Here is a 16,380-nt window from a genome sequence, read left to right as displayed (position 1 = left end):
GCGTTCTGTTATCTGTCATGTAATGAGTTTCACGTCACATCTGAAATATAACTTCTAGTTAGACAATATTTCCACAAGGACATTTTTCTCCATATTCATTAAAAGTTTAGATTTTTTTCCTTCAACAACACTGAATACCTGTTGAAAGTATTCATGTGTTTGAAACATTCTTATGCTCTCGATCCTACATTAATTGTCTTGTTTCTATCACTTATAGCCTGTTAGCGAATGCTTTCCTATACCTGTTGCCATGGTAGCATCATGCCCACCCTTGGGTTTTGTTGATGTTCAGCGAGCTTCGCTGGTCGGTTCTGGTGTCTGCCCGTGAAGGCTACCGGAAGATGCTTTCTTCTTGTGAGTTTTTCTCTGATGCTTGGTAAGGGCTGACCTCTGGCTGAAGCTTTTCTTGCATTCGCTGCACTCGTAGGGCTTTTCCCCGGTGTGAATCCGCTCGTGCTTGGTGAGGGCAGATTTCTCATAGAAGGTTTTCCCACACTCGGGACACTTGTAGGGCTTCTCTCCTGTGTGGGTTCTCTGATGCACGACGAGGTTGGACTTGACACAGAAAGATCGCCAGCACTCGCTGCATTTGTACGGCTTCTCCCCGGTGTGAGTCCTTTGGTGCTGTGTCAGGTTTGATTTCACGCAGAAGGTTTTCCCACACTCGGGACACTTGAAAGGTTTCTCCCCTGTGTGGGTTCTCTGGTGTATCTTGAGGGCGGATTTTTGGCAGAACGACTTCCCACACTCGCTGCACTTGTACGGTTTCTCTCCGGTTTGAGTCCTCTGGTGTTCAGTGAGGTTTGCCTTCACTGGGAAGGACTTGTCACAATCGTGGCAAGCGTAGGGTTTGCTCTCCGGGTGTGAGCTCTGGTGTTGGGTAAGACCTGCTTTCTTAGCACAGCTTTCCTTACATCTGCGACACTCATGGGCTTTCGGACCTTGGCAAGCACTCTGATTTTCACCAAGGGGTGACTTCCCACTTTCCTGCCCCTCATCAGGCTCCTCCTCCAAGGATGGTCTCTGACACTGAGTGCATTTGGATCCCTTGAGGACAGAGGTCGGGAAAGTCTTGCATTTTTTGTCTTTGCGGTTTTGCTCTTTTGGGGTAGTTCTCTGAGTTAGGGCTGGACGTGACTTCGTTAAGGCTGTGTGGCTGTCGGCACACCTGGGTTTTTCTGTTGTGCAGGTTCTCCGGTTCTTAGTAAGGCATGGCTTTCCATGAAGGGTTTCCCCACATTTCTCACACGAATTTTCTCCCACGTGCATTTTCTCATTTTGGCTATGGGGTGAGTTTCTTAAGGCTCCCTCACTTCCATTGCGTTCACCAGTCTTTCTTCCTGATTGTACTCTTTCATGTCGGGTAAGATCTGACTTCTCATGACAGGATTTCTCAAGCGTATCACATCCACAGTGCTTTTCCTTTGGGTGAGTTCTTGGATGTTCATGTTTTGACTTCACGCATGAGGATTTCCCACCTTTGCTGGCCTCTTGTGCCTTCCTTTCTCGAAGGGTTCTTAGAAAAGACTGGAACCTGAGCTTGTGGGCAGTAACTTGCATGCATTTACTATCCTGAGAGGCCTCCTGTCCTGTGTGAGCTTCCTCGTGCATAACAGAGCCTGTCTTTCTGTCTGAGGTCTTCCCAGAATTTGAATATCCAAGAAGCTGCTCGAAATGCAAGGCCTTCTGACATGGAACAAGACCCTCGAAAGGACTGTGGGGTCTCTTTCTTTGATCAGCTTCCCAAGTTTTGTTTCCTATGTGATCTTTTCCATGCTTACTTTCAAGGGACTTAGACTCTCCTAAACCATCAAACTTTTTTGCATAGTTTCTGTTATCAGTAATTAGTCCTTCAACGTTTCCCAAGCTTGCTGAGAGACACCTACAGCGTCTTTCTCTTGAGGCCACTGAGTTTGTGGTCAGATAAACTATTTCTTTTAGATCCTTGCTTTTCTTCTTAGTTAGTGTTTTGTTGTTGACAAATAAAACTTGACTCAAGTATTCATCTTCATTTCCTTGGCTTGTTGTCATGATATTGGCTCCCCGGACTTCTAGGAACATGAGAAGTCAGCATATATTATACATCAAAATACAATGTTAAAGGAAGGAGTCTGCACACACATGTCTTATGCCGACTTGATTCTGGGCTTTCTGACACACTCTGCTGGAAAGGAAACCATTTTAAGCAGGTGTTTCATCTAGACTTCTCATTGGGTAATACAAAAATGAAGACAAAGTCTCACGATGGAGTAGAAAGTGGGAGGGAATGAAGAAAATAACATCAGTAGCTTTGGTTTCTTACAAACATGGCCACTAAATGGCTAGAGAGCTGGAAATAAAACACAGCTGGGAACAAAGACTGTCAGACAAAGAACTCGTCCACAGATGGAAGGCACTAAAAACTGAGATAAACAGGAAACACTATCTATCTATCTATCTATCTATCTATCTATCTATCTATCATCTATCATCTATCTATCTCTATCTCTATCTATCTGTCTATATCTGTCTGTCTGTCTGTCTATCTATCTACCTATCTATCTCTATCTATCTTTATCTATCTGTCTATCTCTATCTATCTATCTATCTATCTATCTATCTATCTATCTATCTATCTATCTATCTATTGAGACAGGGTCTTAATGTATAGCCCTGGTTGGCCTGGAACTCTCTGTGTAAGCCAGGCTGTACCACCTGCCTCTACCTCCCAAATGCTTCTATCAAAGGTGTGAGCCACCACACACAGCCTTCAGAGAACATCTATACTTTCCAGGTGGATATCAGGTTGTGAGCATTTCTCTTTGTCTTTTTGAAAATTCTAGAGCCTCTCAAAGATATTCTTTTTGTTGTTTATTTGTTTGTTTCTGTTTGAGACAGGGCCTCTCTTGGCCCCGGGCTGACCTTAAACTACTGACCCTCCTGCCTTTGTACTGGGATTAAAGACCTGGGCTGTGCTGGGCCTTTTATGCTCTGCTGGGGATCAAAGCCTGAGCTCTGCACCTGCTAGGCCAGCACGCCACCAACTCGGCCACAGAAACATTCAAAGGAAGCGAGCCTTGCCCTGGTCACCCAGGCTCTGCCCTCTTCCTCCTCCTTGACATCAACTTACCTGAGAGGCTGCGACCTGGAGATTCCCAAGGACCTTCTCCCTGTTCCAACTTGCATATCAGCTCAGGTTTGGTTACACTACAGCCTGTGACGAGAAGATAGCAAGGCTTGACAAGACTGCTCAGGCCTGAGGGATGGGTACATACTGCTGAGGCTGTGGTGTGTTTCACCAAAGCCACTGGCTAAGTTCCTAGGGAGGGAGGGGGCCACATGTACTTATCTTGTCACTGCTCAGACCAGGGGCTGAGTCCTTGACTGGAGGCGCAGGCACCAGGTGAGTGACTGTGCACATGAGTGCAGACAGGAGAGGGCTTCAGGCCCCAGGAGCTGCAGCTTCAGGCGGATGGGAATTGCCCCATGTGGGTGCTGGGAATTGAACTCAAGTCCTCTGGGGAGCAGCAAGCACTCTTAAGTGCTGAAGCCCAGGCTTAAAACTTGACTCTTGACACTAATTTGACTTCTAAGGTAAGGAGCACAGGTTGATGGGAGCAGCGTGGGAGACGGGGCTTACCCACGGCTTGCAGGTGCCTGTAGGTCTCCAGCATCACCTCCCTGTACAGGCGCCTCTGGGCAGCATCCAGCAACTGCCATTCCTTCTGAGTGAAGGTCACACACACATCTTTGAACAACACTTGTCCCTGCAACAGAGCAGTGGGGTTCAATTGGGAGGGCTCGCCACAAAGAACCAGAGGAGACACCTAAGGCATGTTGTCATTGCATACCAGAAAACAGCGTAAGGTTACCTCATGTCCGTTTCTGTGTGTTACACTTTGGAGGAGAAATGGCATCACCACAGGAACACCAGGAAAGCCAAAGTCACAGATTAACTCATAAAGCAGTAATGTCTATCTGGGTCTGGTCTGGCTGTGGAGGACACTTAGACAAGTAAGCCTGGGAGCTCATTTTTAAGGTTCTTACGGACTTGATATTTCCTATGCATTCAGACAGCAAGGAACTGTGGGACATGTACTTCCTTTAGTTCACCAGTCACCAAGCGTGTGCGCATATGTGTGTGTGGTGTATATATATGTGTATTATGTGCATGTTGTGCGTATGTGTTTATGTGCTTATATATGTGGATGTCTCTTATGAATATATGTAGATGTGTGTATGAGAATGTGAGTCTATGTGCATATATGTTCATTCCAGTGTGAAGGTGCAGACTCACACATGCCCTGATGTGTGTGTGGTGGTCAAAGGACAGCCTTTGGATGTCGTAGACACTGCAGGCCAGCTGGCTGTGGGCTTCCGCCCCCTGGCAGGGAGCACACTGGGATTACTGATGCTTGTGCCACATCCCCTGAGTTTTACCTGGGTTTTCAGGAATGAACTCCAGCTGTCAGGTTTGTGGGATGAGTGCTTTTACACACTGAGTCATCTCTCCAGTACTAACTGAGCAACCTTCACTCCCATACATGCTGCCATCCCCCTGCCACTGTCCCTCAGTGCTGGTATTACAGGCATATGTCTCCAGTGAATACCCTCCACCCACACACAAGCTGCTATCCCCCTGCCTCAGCCCCCCCCCAGTGCTGGCATTACAGGTGTATGCCACCATGCCTGGTTTTTTAACATGGGAGCTGGAGATCTGAACTCAGGTCCTCGTGCATAGCTGGCACTTCACCCTCTGAGTCTCTTCCCAGCCTTTCGGTCAGGCTTTGGTTGCCTGCAAACAGCAAGCTCTGTGACCACATGGCTGTGGCTTGAATAAAGGCTTAGGGAACAATTGGAAGGACAGTTAGAGGAGTCACAGGGAGAGAGGTGCAGCAGGAGGAGAAGGGAGGCCTGGGAGACCAGAACAGTTCAGGTGGGGTTCAGACAGTTCAAACGTCAGGAAAATGACATTTCTTCTGTAGGCCAATGGCTTCCATCAGTACATCCTTGGCAGTCTTCAGTGTATACACACAGTCCGCAAGGCAAAGCTCAGCGGCTCCATGGGGGAGGGGGCTACACACACACACACACCAAAGGCGGTAGCTATTCCAGTATTTTCCCAACACACATCTGACTTGGCTTGTTCACTCTTTAGGGTGCATAGCCCTTCTTGGGGATCATCTCTCTGGATAGTGGAGACACACAGTCAAGTCAACAAATACAACTAGATTTATATTTTGAAAGTAACACTCCAGAAGCGTATTGGAGATTGACTTGAGAAACTGATTCTTGGGCTAGAGGGATGGCTCGGTGGTCAAGAGCACTGGCTGCTCTTGTAGATGACCTGGCTTGGAGTCCAGCACTCACAAGGAGGCTTACACGTCTTTAATTTCAGTTCCAGGGGTCTAATGCTCTCTTCAGGACTCTTTGTCAGACAACACACTCATATACATTTTGAATTTATAAACAAACAAATGATTGAATGAATGAGTTAATGAATGAGTAAACTGATTCTCCATCCCAGCTGATGCTGCCTCCCTGGGGCATCTGGCAACAGCTGTGGGCATCATGCTCTAAACTGAGAGGGTGCTGCTGCCATCTAGTGGCCTCATCCAGATACACAGCTAAACACCCTACAACAAAGGACTACCCCACCCTGAGTGACCAGGTTTCAGTGAGAACTAAAGGACTGTGGTAACAGACTGGTAACTATGGTAACAAGCCTTAGAGCCTTGGCAGTAGGGATGAGGGTGCTGGGACAGAGTCTGCATAGAGTTGACCAGGGAAGCAAAAGAAAGGAGCTTTGAAGGTGGTGAGTGGGCTTGGAGCTGGGGCCACGTACTCTAGTGAGTGGGTTCAGGGCTGGTGCCATGTACTCTAGTGTGTGGGCTCAGTACTGGGTCACATAGTCTAGTGAGTGGGCTCAGTGCTGGGTCACATAATCTAGTGAGTGGGCTTGGGGCCGGGGCCACGTACTCTAGTGAATGGGCTCTGGGCTAGGGCCACGTACTCTAGTGAGTGGGATGGGGCTGGAGCCACGTACTGTCCTAATATGGGACCGAGAAAACCAAAGAATGCATCAGGGAGAGAGGGAGAGACAAGAAAGGGTGAGGGAGGAAGGGAGTGAGGGAGAGGTGGGGGGTTCCTGGGTGCGTTATACTCTAGGGATGAGAAACACATGTGGTAGAGATGTCCAGGTGACAGGTGGACATAAGACAAGTCTGGACTATGAAGAGAGATAAGGGATAACCCCACATTTTAGAAATCAGGCCTATCTCAACAGCATCCAGAACTGCTAGGAGGGAAACCGTTCACAAAGAACCCTGAGGCTGGAGCAAAGGCAGATGACCCGTGCAGACAATGAGCAGACCCTGGAGCACAAAAGGGGACCAGAAGCAGGACTTTTGGTCCACAGTGGCCCCAGAAATGACAGTCGCAAGAGTGAGTGAGTGACTCCAGTTGTGCCAAGTACACCTCTCCCTTCTGCTCCTGAGAGAGAAACAGGGAAGCAAGCCTCAGGCTTATCCCACAGAGGAGTGCAGGGAGGGGCCATGGGCAGGTCAGGCTTTTCTATTAGCTTCTGGCAAGCAGTGAGTGAGTGGCAGGCACCTCGGGAACCTCTTTGCCTCACACCACAAACACAGGCTGGGCAGGTTTCCCCACAGGGCCTAGCAAGGCCTTTAGGCTCAGGAGGTTCAGAGGCTGGGGTTTGAGCAGAGCCGTGATTGGAAAATGGATTTCCAGGCTTCTGGGCAGATTCTCACCCCTGATGATTGATACCCAGGAAATCATTCCCTAGGACAGGCATGAGACTGTTGTCTCCTGGAGTCTGTGAGAATTCCGAAGCCAGTCAGGAACTGAGGACTAAGCACAGTACCCTGACTGACATGGTACTACTTACCTTCAGGGCCATTCTGGGGAGATACATCATTAAGTAGATTCTGTTCTCTTTGTCAAAGGAGGGGTCCCCTCTCTCTTAGCTCCCTGTCTCAATTCATACACACTCAACATCATAAGACATCTCCCGGCACCTCGTGCGCAAGGCCCCAGGCCAGGCGTCCACCTCACGGGGAAGCTGGCCGGAAAACTCAGCTCCATGCAGCAGAGGAAATGCAGGCCAGTCACCCGAGCAGTCAGCTGGGCAGCTGCAGCGAGGTCTCTGCCTTCCTCGGCACAGAAAGCAGAAAAGGCCGGTGACTCGTGAGAGAGTCCCAGTCCAACAAGTGAGCTGGGGCAGGGACTCATGAACCACAGAACAAACACAGCAGGAACAAGAAACTGTAGCCTAAAAGCCCTGAGATGGGAAGAGAGCAAAGATTAAAATGAGTTTAAAATATTGAAGAGCGAGCTGGGGCATAGCTCAGTGGTAGGGTGCTTGCCTGTAACATGCAAGGCCCTAGGTTCAGTCCCCACTGCTGGAAAAAAAAATAGATACTGAAGAAAATAATGATGGACTGGCAAGATGGCTCAGGGTATAAAGGCGCTTGCTGCCAAGCCTGAGTTGGGTCCTCAGAGCCCTGTGGTAGAAGGGAAGAACTGCCTCCAAGACGGGCCCTCTGACCTCCACTTGTGCACAGTGGCACGCACTCCCCAAATTAAATATAAAGCTTTTAAAGAGAATATTTAAACATTCAAGTCAGTGTCTCCAAGTTGATATAAGGATGGGCATTTTCTATGAGAAAAGAAGGGGCACAGAAATGCTAACTATTTTCTTGTTGATTGGAGGAAATAGGAAAACAACCCCCTCAGGGAAAGCATGAGGACAGAATGCTCAATGAACAACCCTCTTATGGAAGCTGGGGATGAGGAGATGGAAGTGAGGGGATCCAGACGGTGGGGGCGGGGCTTGGGTGGGATTCTGGGTGGCCAGGGCAGAAGGGGAGGCAGGAAGAATGTACAGTGGGAAGAACTGGGGGGGTGTCTTCAGGACCGGGGTGGGGTTTCTCTCTACAGGGGACAGACTGGAGGAAGAAGAGGCGAGCAGGCATGATGACCTAGTGAAGTATCTGACACCAGAGGACAGGTGAGAAAGAGGAGGTGACAGTAGTTACAAAGTCACAAGAGCCACCCAGTTCTCCTTCTTCCCTGTGCCTGTGATACTGTAGATGGCCTTTCTCCCAGACTCCCTGAGCGTTCCCTCATTCACAGGACTGAGCAGGACGCGGGCTTTTCAGGTTCAGAGGGCAGACCGGCAGTCACGCTGTGCAATGTGCACCGCAGCCTCCATTCAAACTCAGCAGAATCCCAAAGAGAACAAAGCCCATCGCCAGGCAATGGAGGCAACGGAGGCAGGTGGCCAGCCTGCGAGCGCTGTTGTGCCCCATGAGAGAGGCGAGATGCTGTCAGTCTCGCACAAAGCCAGGAATCATGGGTACCAAGCCTGAAGGACAGCTGCCACAGGAAGTGGTGCTGAAGCTGAAGCAGGCCACACCCCCAGCAGCCATCTGGGATGAAGCCATAAAATCAACCACTGAAAACAACTGCTTCTCAGGAGAAGCCGCACCGTCAGCACCAGGGGTCAGCAAAGAGAGCCTCAAACTCCCTTTCCACCTAAGTGGGGCTGGAGTTGATAATGCATGGCTCCCAGTGGCCAAGGGAGCAAAGACTCAGATTTTAAAGGCTTTGCATGTGGGCAAGCTAGAACATAAAAGACGAAAATTAGCTCTCAGAATTTGGGCTTGAGGTGGCCTCCTACAACCAAACATCTAAGGTGCAACTTTGGGATTATGTCATATGAAAAGCTGATCCAACAGTCTGTAGCCCTCAGTAGAAAGGGTATAATAAAAGTGTGTACTCAGTAATGCTGACAGACTCGTATAAAGTAATCCAGGGAGGGAAGTTAACAGTGATTGGAACATTGTACACAATACTATAGATGGGGCCAGCAAGTTGGCTCCATGGGTAAGGGAGCTTGCCACCAAGACAACCCACCTGAATTTGATCCCCCATGACCTGATGGGTGAAAAGAGAACCCCCACAAGTGGTCCTCTGACCTCCACAAGAACACTGCGGCATGCACACACTCCTCCCACCACCTACATAAATAAATACATTTAAAAATAATCATATTACAGCTGATAAACTATTGCCATTTTGTCGTTGTATGCCGTAAAAAGGAAAGCAAAAATTACCAGAAAATGCATATTCAAATTTAAATTATTATTGCTTAAGTGGGTAGAAGATACACTACATACAGTTAAAATGTGTGTTACACAAGGGAAGACGTAAGGGAAAAGGAAGAGCAGGTAGTCTGTTTCCATAAAACCAACACTCAAGACAGCTGTGTGCGTCCATGTGACGTCACAGGTGGAAACAGTTTCTGAAACAGACAGCAAATCCAGGATGCCAGGGAAGTGAGGACGTGGTCAGATGAACGGAAATGACCGAAAAGGAAGCACGGTTACCAACAATGCAAAGAAACTTGTATGAGGAACAAGCCGGGGATTCACCTGGGCTGTGTTCATGTCCGTCTGTCCCTGGAGAGCTGCAGAGGCTGTGGAGAGGAAGAGGGCAAACCGTCACTGTCAAGGTCCTCAGAGCCTTGCTAAAAATCTATTGTATGCTGACAAATGACCACATGGGGGCGCGATGTCACCCTGACCCTTCAGATGGGTGAGTAGATGGATGCTCAGGAAGCTTTATCGCCTCCTGGAGCTCAGAGAAAGTGGCCTGTCATCAGGAAAGCCAGCACTGGCTTCCTGCAGGCGTTTCACAGTGCTCGTGGCCTCTTTGGCTTTGGCAGGAAACAGGCACAGCATCAGGTTAAGCTGGGAAAGAGGCAGCTAAGCAAATGGTTAGAGCAACTGACTCAGGTCTTCAGCCCATCTGCATGTTTTGATGTGTGGGGTTTAATCTTATGAACAGAGTGTAGCAGTGTATCGAGCACCGTGATACCGGCACTCAGGAAACAGAGGCAGGAGGATGCAGCATTTGAGACCAGCCTGAGCTACATGGAAGACCCTGTTTCAGACAAACACTACAAACCAATAAGATAATCTTATAAAGGGCTGGAGAGATGGCTCAGTGGTTAAAAGCACTGCCTGCTCTTCCAAAGGTCCTGAGTTCAATTCCAGCAGCCACATGGTGGCTCACAACCATCTGTAATGAGATCTGGTGCCCTCTTCTGGCCTGCAGTCATGCATGCAGGCAGACTACTGTATACTTAAAAAATAAATAATTTTTTTTTTTTTTGATTTTTCGAGACAGGGTTTCTCCGTAGCTTTTGGTTCCTGTCCTGGAACTAGCTCTTGTAGACCAGGCTGGCCTCGAACTCACAGAGATCGCCTGCCTCTGCCTCCCGAGTGCTGGGATTAAAGGCATGCACCACCACCGCCTGGCAATAAATAATTTTTTTTAAAAGATAATCTTATAAAGGAAGGTGGGAAGGAGAAAGGGTATGGACGTGTGTTTAAGTGCATGTGTATATACGTATGTGTGTGTACATGCTGGGGGTGGACAGACAATAAAACTGTCTCTCCCTAGCTCTATACGTAACACGCACTCAGGAGTTATCACTCAGTGTTTTCTACTTTTGTGTGTTTTGAATATTTCTGCAATAAAAGGTGTAAATCAATTTATAGGTTTTGCTTCACTTTAAGACAGGGTCTCATTATGTAGCCCTAACTGGCCTGGAACTCGCAGTTTTGGCCAGGCTGGTTTCAAACCCAGAGATCCACTTGCCTCTTCTTCACAAGTTGCTGAGATGAAGGATGTGGGACACTGAACCTAGCATGTGTAAAACAATTTAACAATGAAGATGTTGTGTCTGTTGATTTACTTTTCTACATATATTTTAACTCCTTAACCCTATAACTCAAATCATTTATTTTTAAACTATTTTTTTCTGTGTGTTTTGCATGTGTGTGTGTGTGTATGAACATGTGTGCAAGTGCCCACTGAGACGAGACAATATCTGATTCCCTGGAGCTGGAGTTACAGGTGGCTGAGACCTGCTTGATGTGGGTGCTGGGAGCCAAACACAGGCGTCTGCAAGTGCATCAAGAGCTCTTAACTGCAGCGCCACCTCTCAAACTCCAGCTCAAGGAACGTATAGGGACTGCTGACAACAAGGGCCTTGGGCTTAAAATTCGTTCCTTGGTTTCAGTGTCTCCAAACGAGTTTTGTTTCAAGAGACTCGACTTAGCTGAGACATGTGGACAGAGGCCTGGGAGGGGGGGTGTCTCACTGATGCTTGTGGTTTGGTCACTAGCAAGTAACTTGCAGGCAAATGATAACAACCTAGTTACAGTTCTGGTTCCGGGAGACTGATGTAGGTAACCACTATTATTCCATGAGGAAACCGAGGTGAGGAATGATAGAGCCATTCTTATGGAGGACTAAGTTTCAAACCCTGGCAGTCTGTCCCCAGAAATGGTGTAGCTAAGGACTGCTAACTACAAAGCAGAATGACATGCCCCCTAAAATGGCAATGGAAGCTTTGGCCCTGAAGTCTAGCTCTGCCTGTGAGAAGAGGGTGGTGGGAGGAGCTTCCAGGAGGAGGGGACAGTGCATCTGCCTGCACTTCCTCATCATCTTGTTCCCTCACCGTCCTCCCACGGAATTCTCTTTGCCAAGCAGCCTACCTCTTGTTCACCTCCCGTGGGTGGCCCACGTCACCTCCTTCCTTTGGAAGTTGGCCCCGCTGCTGCCGCTGGACAGGTGTCTACTGAGATGATGTCACAGGGCAGAAGGTTCAGCAAGTGCTGGTTCTCAGAGCAAATGTCCAGGCCAATGGCAACACCACCCAAACTAGACAGAAAGTTGAACTTAGAGACCTCTCCTCTCCGTAGACAACATCCCAAGCTTCTGTATCCAGCGGCTGTTGGGCCTCAGTGCTTTGGCTGATTCTGGTATGGACTCTGAAAACTGCAGGAAGCCTAACTTAGTAGTTTGTAACTGCAGTGGGAACAAACAAACAGAAGGGCTCGGTGGCCTTCATTGAAGAGTGATCCCAGGAGCCCTCAGGAAAGACTCAGGGCTCCCTCCTCCAAGCAGGTCCAGTGGGCCTTGAGGAGGAGCCATGTGAAGCATGAGAGAGAGAGAGAGAGAGAGAGAGAGAGAGAGAGAGAGAGAGAGAGAGAGAAGATTGAACGGAGCTTGTGATTGGGAAATAAACGATTTGAGGTTTGCATCCTCACTCTTCAGCAGACTCCACCCCTCACCCTGCCCCCAGTCTTTCTTCTGTTAGAACGGGGTTGTAACAGTGATCTCAGAGCCAAACGGTGCTTAAGGCTTAATGAACAGGGCACGAAGGCCACTTCCAGATCCTGAGCAAATGCCACCATCCCTGCTAAAACCTATGTCAGGCACTGCCCAGAACACCTAAGAGGCAGGTTCAGGGAAGAATTCCCATGTAGAGATGGGGAAACTGAGTCTCGGGTTCCTCTTCTTGCCGGTAGGGACTCAGCAGTACTGCTAGAACTTGAGCTAAGAAACTGAGAGCAGCCTTTTCAGCTACAGAACCCTCAGTGCCCTTGTCCTGCCAGCCTCGGACAGGTGCCATCGGACTTGGTACTCATCCCATGAAGCCGTGGAAGTCACTCGCCAGTTGCTATGGGGCTTAGAGCCCCAGCAGGTGGCTCTGATATCCGCCGGTTGCTATGGAGCTTAGAGCCCCAGCTCACTTTATCCGGACCACCAAGTCCAGTTTCTTCCCCTTAGAGAAGCCCACCTCCACCAGCCCGGAGCACACTCAGGGTCAGTGTCAGAATCCTCCCAGGACCCGCGCAGGTGTGGGTTAGCACGCAAGCCGCCCCCCCGAGCCTGGCACTGCAACCCTCCAAATTGGCTCTCACCCGTGGGCGCGCCTGCCCTAGGCACCGGGTCTCTGAGCGACGCGTGGACCCTGAGGATCTGAGGGTTTCCTCCGAGCGTAGCGGGACGCGGGAGCGAACAATGAAGATGAACTGCACATGCGCAGCACAGCAGCTAGGGACCGGTTCCCGCGACCCTCTTAGCCTCCATCACATTCCAGACTCTGTTCCCACGGCGCCCGCGCCCCTCCCAGAGCTGCAGAGCTCCTGTCTAGCTGGAGAGCTGTGCCTAGCCACCTGCAGCACCGTGGCCTTAACTTAGTTCTCCCAAAGCCACTGGGAGAACAGTCGTGCTCACATCACGCGAGAAAAAAAAGCAAGGAGGTGAAGTGTTTATAGAAAGTAAAACCACGCATTCTTATCAAAGATCGATATGACCCTCAAGTTTTCTCTGCTCATGCACACGACATCTGCACACAAAAACTGGCTATCGAAAGCAATTCCCCAAAACCGTGGACAAAATCAAATACCCAAGTCAAGGGGGTATACGAGCAAAGGCACTGGTAAATACGTTTCTTCCCCAGAGATGACCATGGTTAATATTGGGTGATATGTTAAGATTTTTGGTTGTTTTTTGAGACAGGGTTTCTTTGTAGCTCTGGAAACTGCCCTGGAACTAGCTCTTGTAGACCAGGCTGGCCTCGAACCCATATATTTGCCTGCCTCTGCCTCCCAAGTGCTAATTTAAAACAAACAAACAAACAAACACCGGATGGTGGTGACACACGCCTTTAATTCCAGCCAGCATTTGGGAGGCAAAGGCAGGCGGACCTTGATTTCGTGGCCAGCCTGGTCTACAAAGTGAGTTCCAGGACAGTCAAGGCTACACAGAGCAACCCTGTCTCGAAGAAAAAAAAAAGATAAAAAAAAGTTTGTGCATGTGTGAGTGGTTATGTGCAGGTGAGTGCGGGTGTCCGTGGAGGCCAGAAGCATCTATCCCTGGAATTGGGGTTACAGGCAGTTGTGAGCCACCCTAACTGGGTGCTGGGATAGAACTCTGGTCCTCTGCAATCAATAAAAATGCTTTTAATCACTGAGCCATCTTTACAGCCCCTGGACAATGAAGTTATTGAAAAATAACCCTAGGAGTTTAATTTTGGATTTTTTAATTTTTTTTTTTAATTTTGGATTTTTGTGTGCAGGTGTGAGTGTAGATACACTATGTGTCCAGCAGAGGGCGCCAGACGCACTGGAGCTGAAGGTACAGGTGGTTGTGGTTGTCTGACACGGGTGCTGGGAACTGAAAGAGCAGTCCCTGGTCTTAACCTAGAGCCATCCCTCCAGTCCCTGGAAATAACCAAAGACTTGGAGGTCAGTATGCTTTAAGATGATGCACAAATCCATGACCTTTTGCCTCTTCTGTGAGTGACAATGGGCTATAATAAGCTCTATTCACTGTGGCATTCAACATCTAGATCTAGGTTTACAAGTGCTGGGAAGAACTCTCAGGAAAGTAATCATTGCTTGCTCCTGGGTGCCATTAAAACTGGAGGCTGAGGCTGGGTGTAGTGGTGAATGCCTTTAATCCCTGTGCTTGCGAGGCAGAGGCAGGAGGATCTCTGTGAGTTTGTATCCAGCCTGGTCTACATAGAGAGTTCCAGGACAGCCAAGAGTGACTCTGTCTACACCACCGCCAAACAAACAAAACCACAGAAAACCCTGGAGACTGCCCTGCCGAAGGAAGAGTGTATTCTCCAACGGCCCCTGGAGACTGCCCTGCCGAAGGAAGAGTGTATTCTCCAACGGCAGCTAGTGGAGCCTGTCCTGTCCCCGTTGCGCTGCTCTGTATTGTTTTATTTAATGTATCTAAGTTTCATCTGAAGAACCAAGTCCCTAAACAGCATTCGGCGTTTTAATTTAATTTAGAGTATTCTCAATTAGACATGAAAATCGCCCCTGCTTCCGGCCAGTACAGACTTAAATGCAAGAGTTCTTAAGAATTCCTAGTGATACAATAAAGGTGAAAGGCCCTCGCAGGAGGCTGAGTGAGAGAGAAGAGGTCCTAAAACATCATCTCAGGGAACTAGGGAAGCCGGGGCGGGAGAGGATCAGTGCTGTTGCATGCACCTCACGTGGATGGGACCCGACCTTCTGACCACGAGTCACCAGGCACTATATAGGAAATATAAAAAGATTATCTCCTTTAATACATGACCAGGGATCAACAATAGCACCTACCAAAGACATGACTCAAAGTTTTTGCTCTAGAAAAAATGTCAAACCTTATCATGAAAAAAAAGGGGGGGGCTGGAAAATACATTTTGTAAGTATATGAAAGAAATGGTTTATTGTCTCCCTTTAATTATCCCTTACCCATTTGTAAGAAGATCACAGTCCCATAGAAATGATCTATGGCTACAAAAGACTAGTAATAAAAGGGAAATGCAAATGAGGAATAAATATGCGGACGCTGGCCATAAACTACAGCTAAAACCGCATGTGTTTAAATACTTCTTTGCCTTCACAGTAGGCGAAGATTATAAAGAAATATGCTATCTAGGGTGGCTGAAATGTGGATAAATGCTCATTGTCATAAATATCTTCTTGGAATGTGACTTGTGGGACAATTGGAGGCCTCTCCGTCTCAGGGCTCATGTTTTGTATTGATGCAGCCATTCCGTCTCCAGGGTTATGACTTAAGGGAGCAAAGCCCAAAAATGCATGGACCGCCACGGTCCTCGGTGTGTGCTGACAGGAGTGTGTGAGGGGGGAAATTAATTTACAAAAACTATGAATACACCAAGTGGGATATAGGACAATCATTAAACACTACACTGTAGAACATGTTAACGTGTAATACATGGAAGTAGGTAGAGCTTATAATGTACTTTTAAGATTTACTTTTATTATTTTTAATTGTGTGTGTGAGTGTGTGTATTAGTCAAAGTTCTCTACAGGAACAGAACTGATAGAATGAATGAATATATATTGATGTGTGTGTGTGTATACACACACACACACATATATGATTTATTAGTATGCCTTACAGGCTAAGTCCAACACTGTCTATCTAGTCCAACAAGGCTGTCTACCAATGGAAGACCTAAGATTCCAGGAGCTGCTCAGTTCCTGAAGCTGGATGTCTCAGCTGGTCTTCAGTACCTGCTGGAATCCTAAAGAAGCAGGCTCTCATGCTAGTGAAGGAATGGACTTGTCAACACGAGCAAGCAGCAAGTTTTCTTCTTCCATGTCTTATAAAGGCTGCCAGAAGGTGCGGTTCAGATTAAAGATTCAGATTAAAAGTGGGTCTTCTCACTTCAAATGATTTAAAAAAAAAAATCCTTCACAGGTGTGCCCAGACACTTGGGTTTCATTGATTCCAGATGTAGTCTGGTTGACAACCATGAATAGCCATCACGGGGTGAGTGTGTGTGTGTGTGTGGGGGGGAATGTGTGATATATGCAGGCACATTCAGAGGCCAGAAGAGAAGGTCGGATTCCCTGGTGCTGGAGTTATTGGTTTGTGAGACTTCCAATATGGGTGCTGGGAACTGAACTCAGGCTCTCTGCAAGAAAAGTGTGAGCTCTTAACCATTGAGACATCTCTCCAGCCAAATGCATTTTTAAGTAAAATATACCTTATTTT

The 16,380-nt window shown here is 48.1% G+C and overlaps 1 protein-coding gene across 1 annotated transcript; it reads right to left on the bottom strand.

Annotated features, from left to right (window-relative positions):
• Positions 1–288: 288 nt before the first annotated feature.
• On the bottom strand, positions 289–6,895 carry LOC130881472 (putative zinc finger protein 56). Its single transcript, XM_057781068.1, has 4 exons — positions 6,884–6,895; positions 3,620–3,746; positions 3,110–3,193; positions 289–812 (listed from the first exon to the last, which is right to left on the bottom strand). The coding sequence occupies exons 1-4, from the start codon at positions 6,893–6,895 to the stop codon at positions 289–291; spliced, it is 747 nt and encodes a 248-aa protein (XP_057637051.1).
• Between the last annotated feature and the right edge of the window lie 9,485 nt (positions 6,896–16,380).

The sequence above is a fragment of the Chionomys nivalis genome, chromosome 9 (assembly GCF_950005125.1).
Source record: "Chionomys nivalis chromosome 9, mChiNiv1.1, whole genome shotgun sequence".
Lineage (NCBI taxonomy): Eukaryota > Metazoa > Chordata > Mammalia > Rodentia > Cricetidae > Chionomys > Chionomys nivalis.
This window is presented reverse-complemented; position numbering and strand designations above follow the sequence as displayed.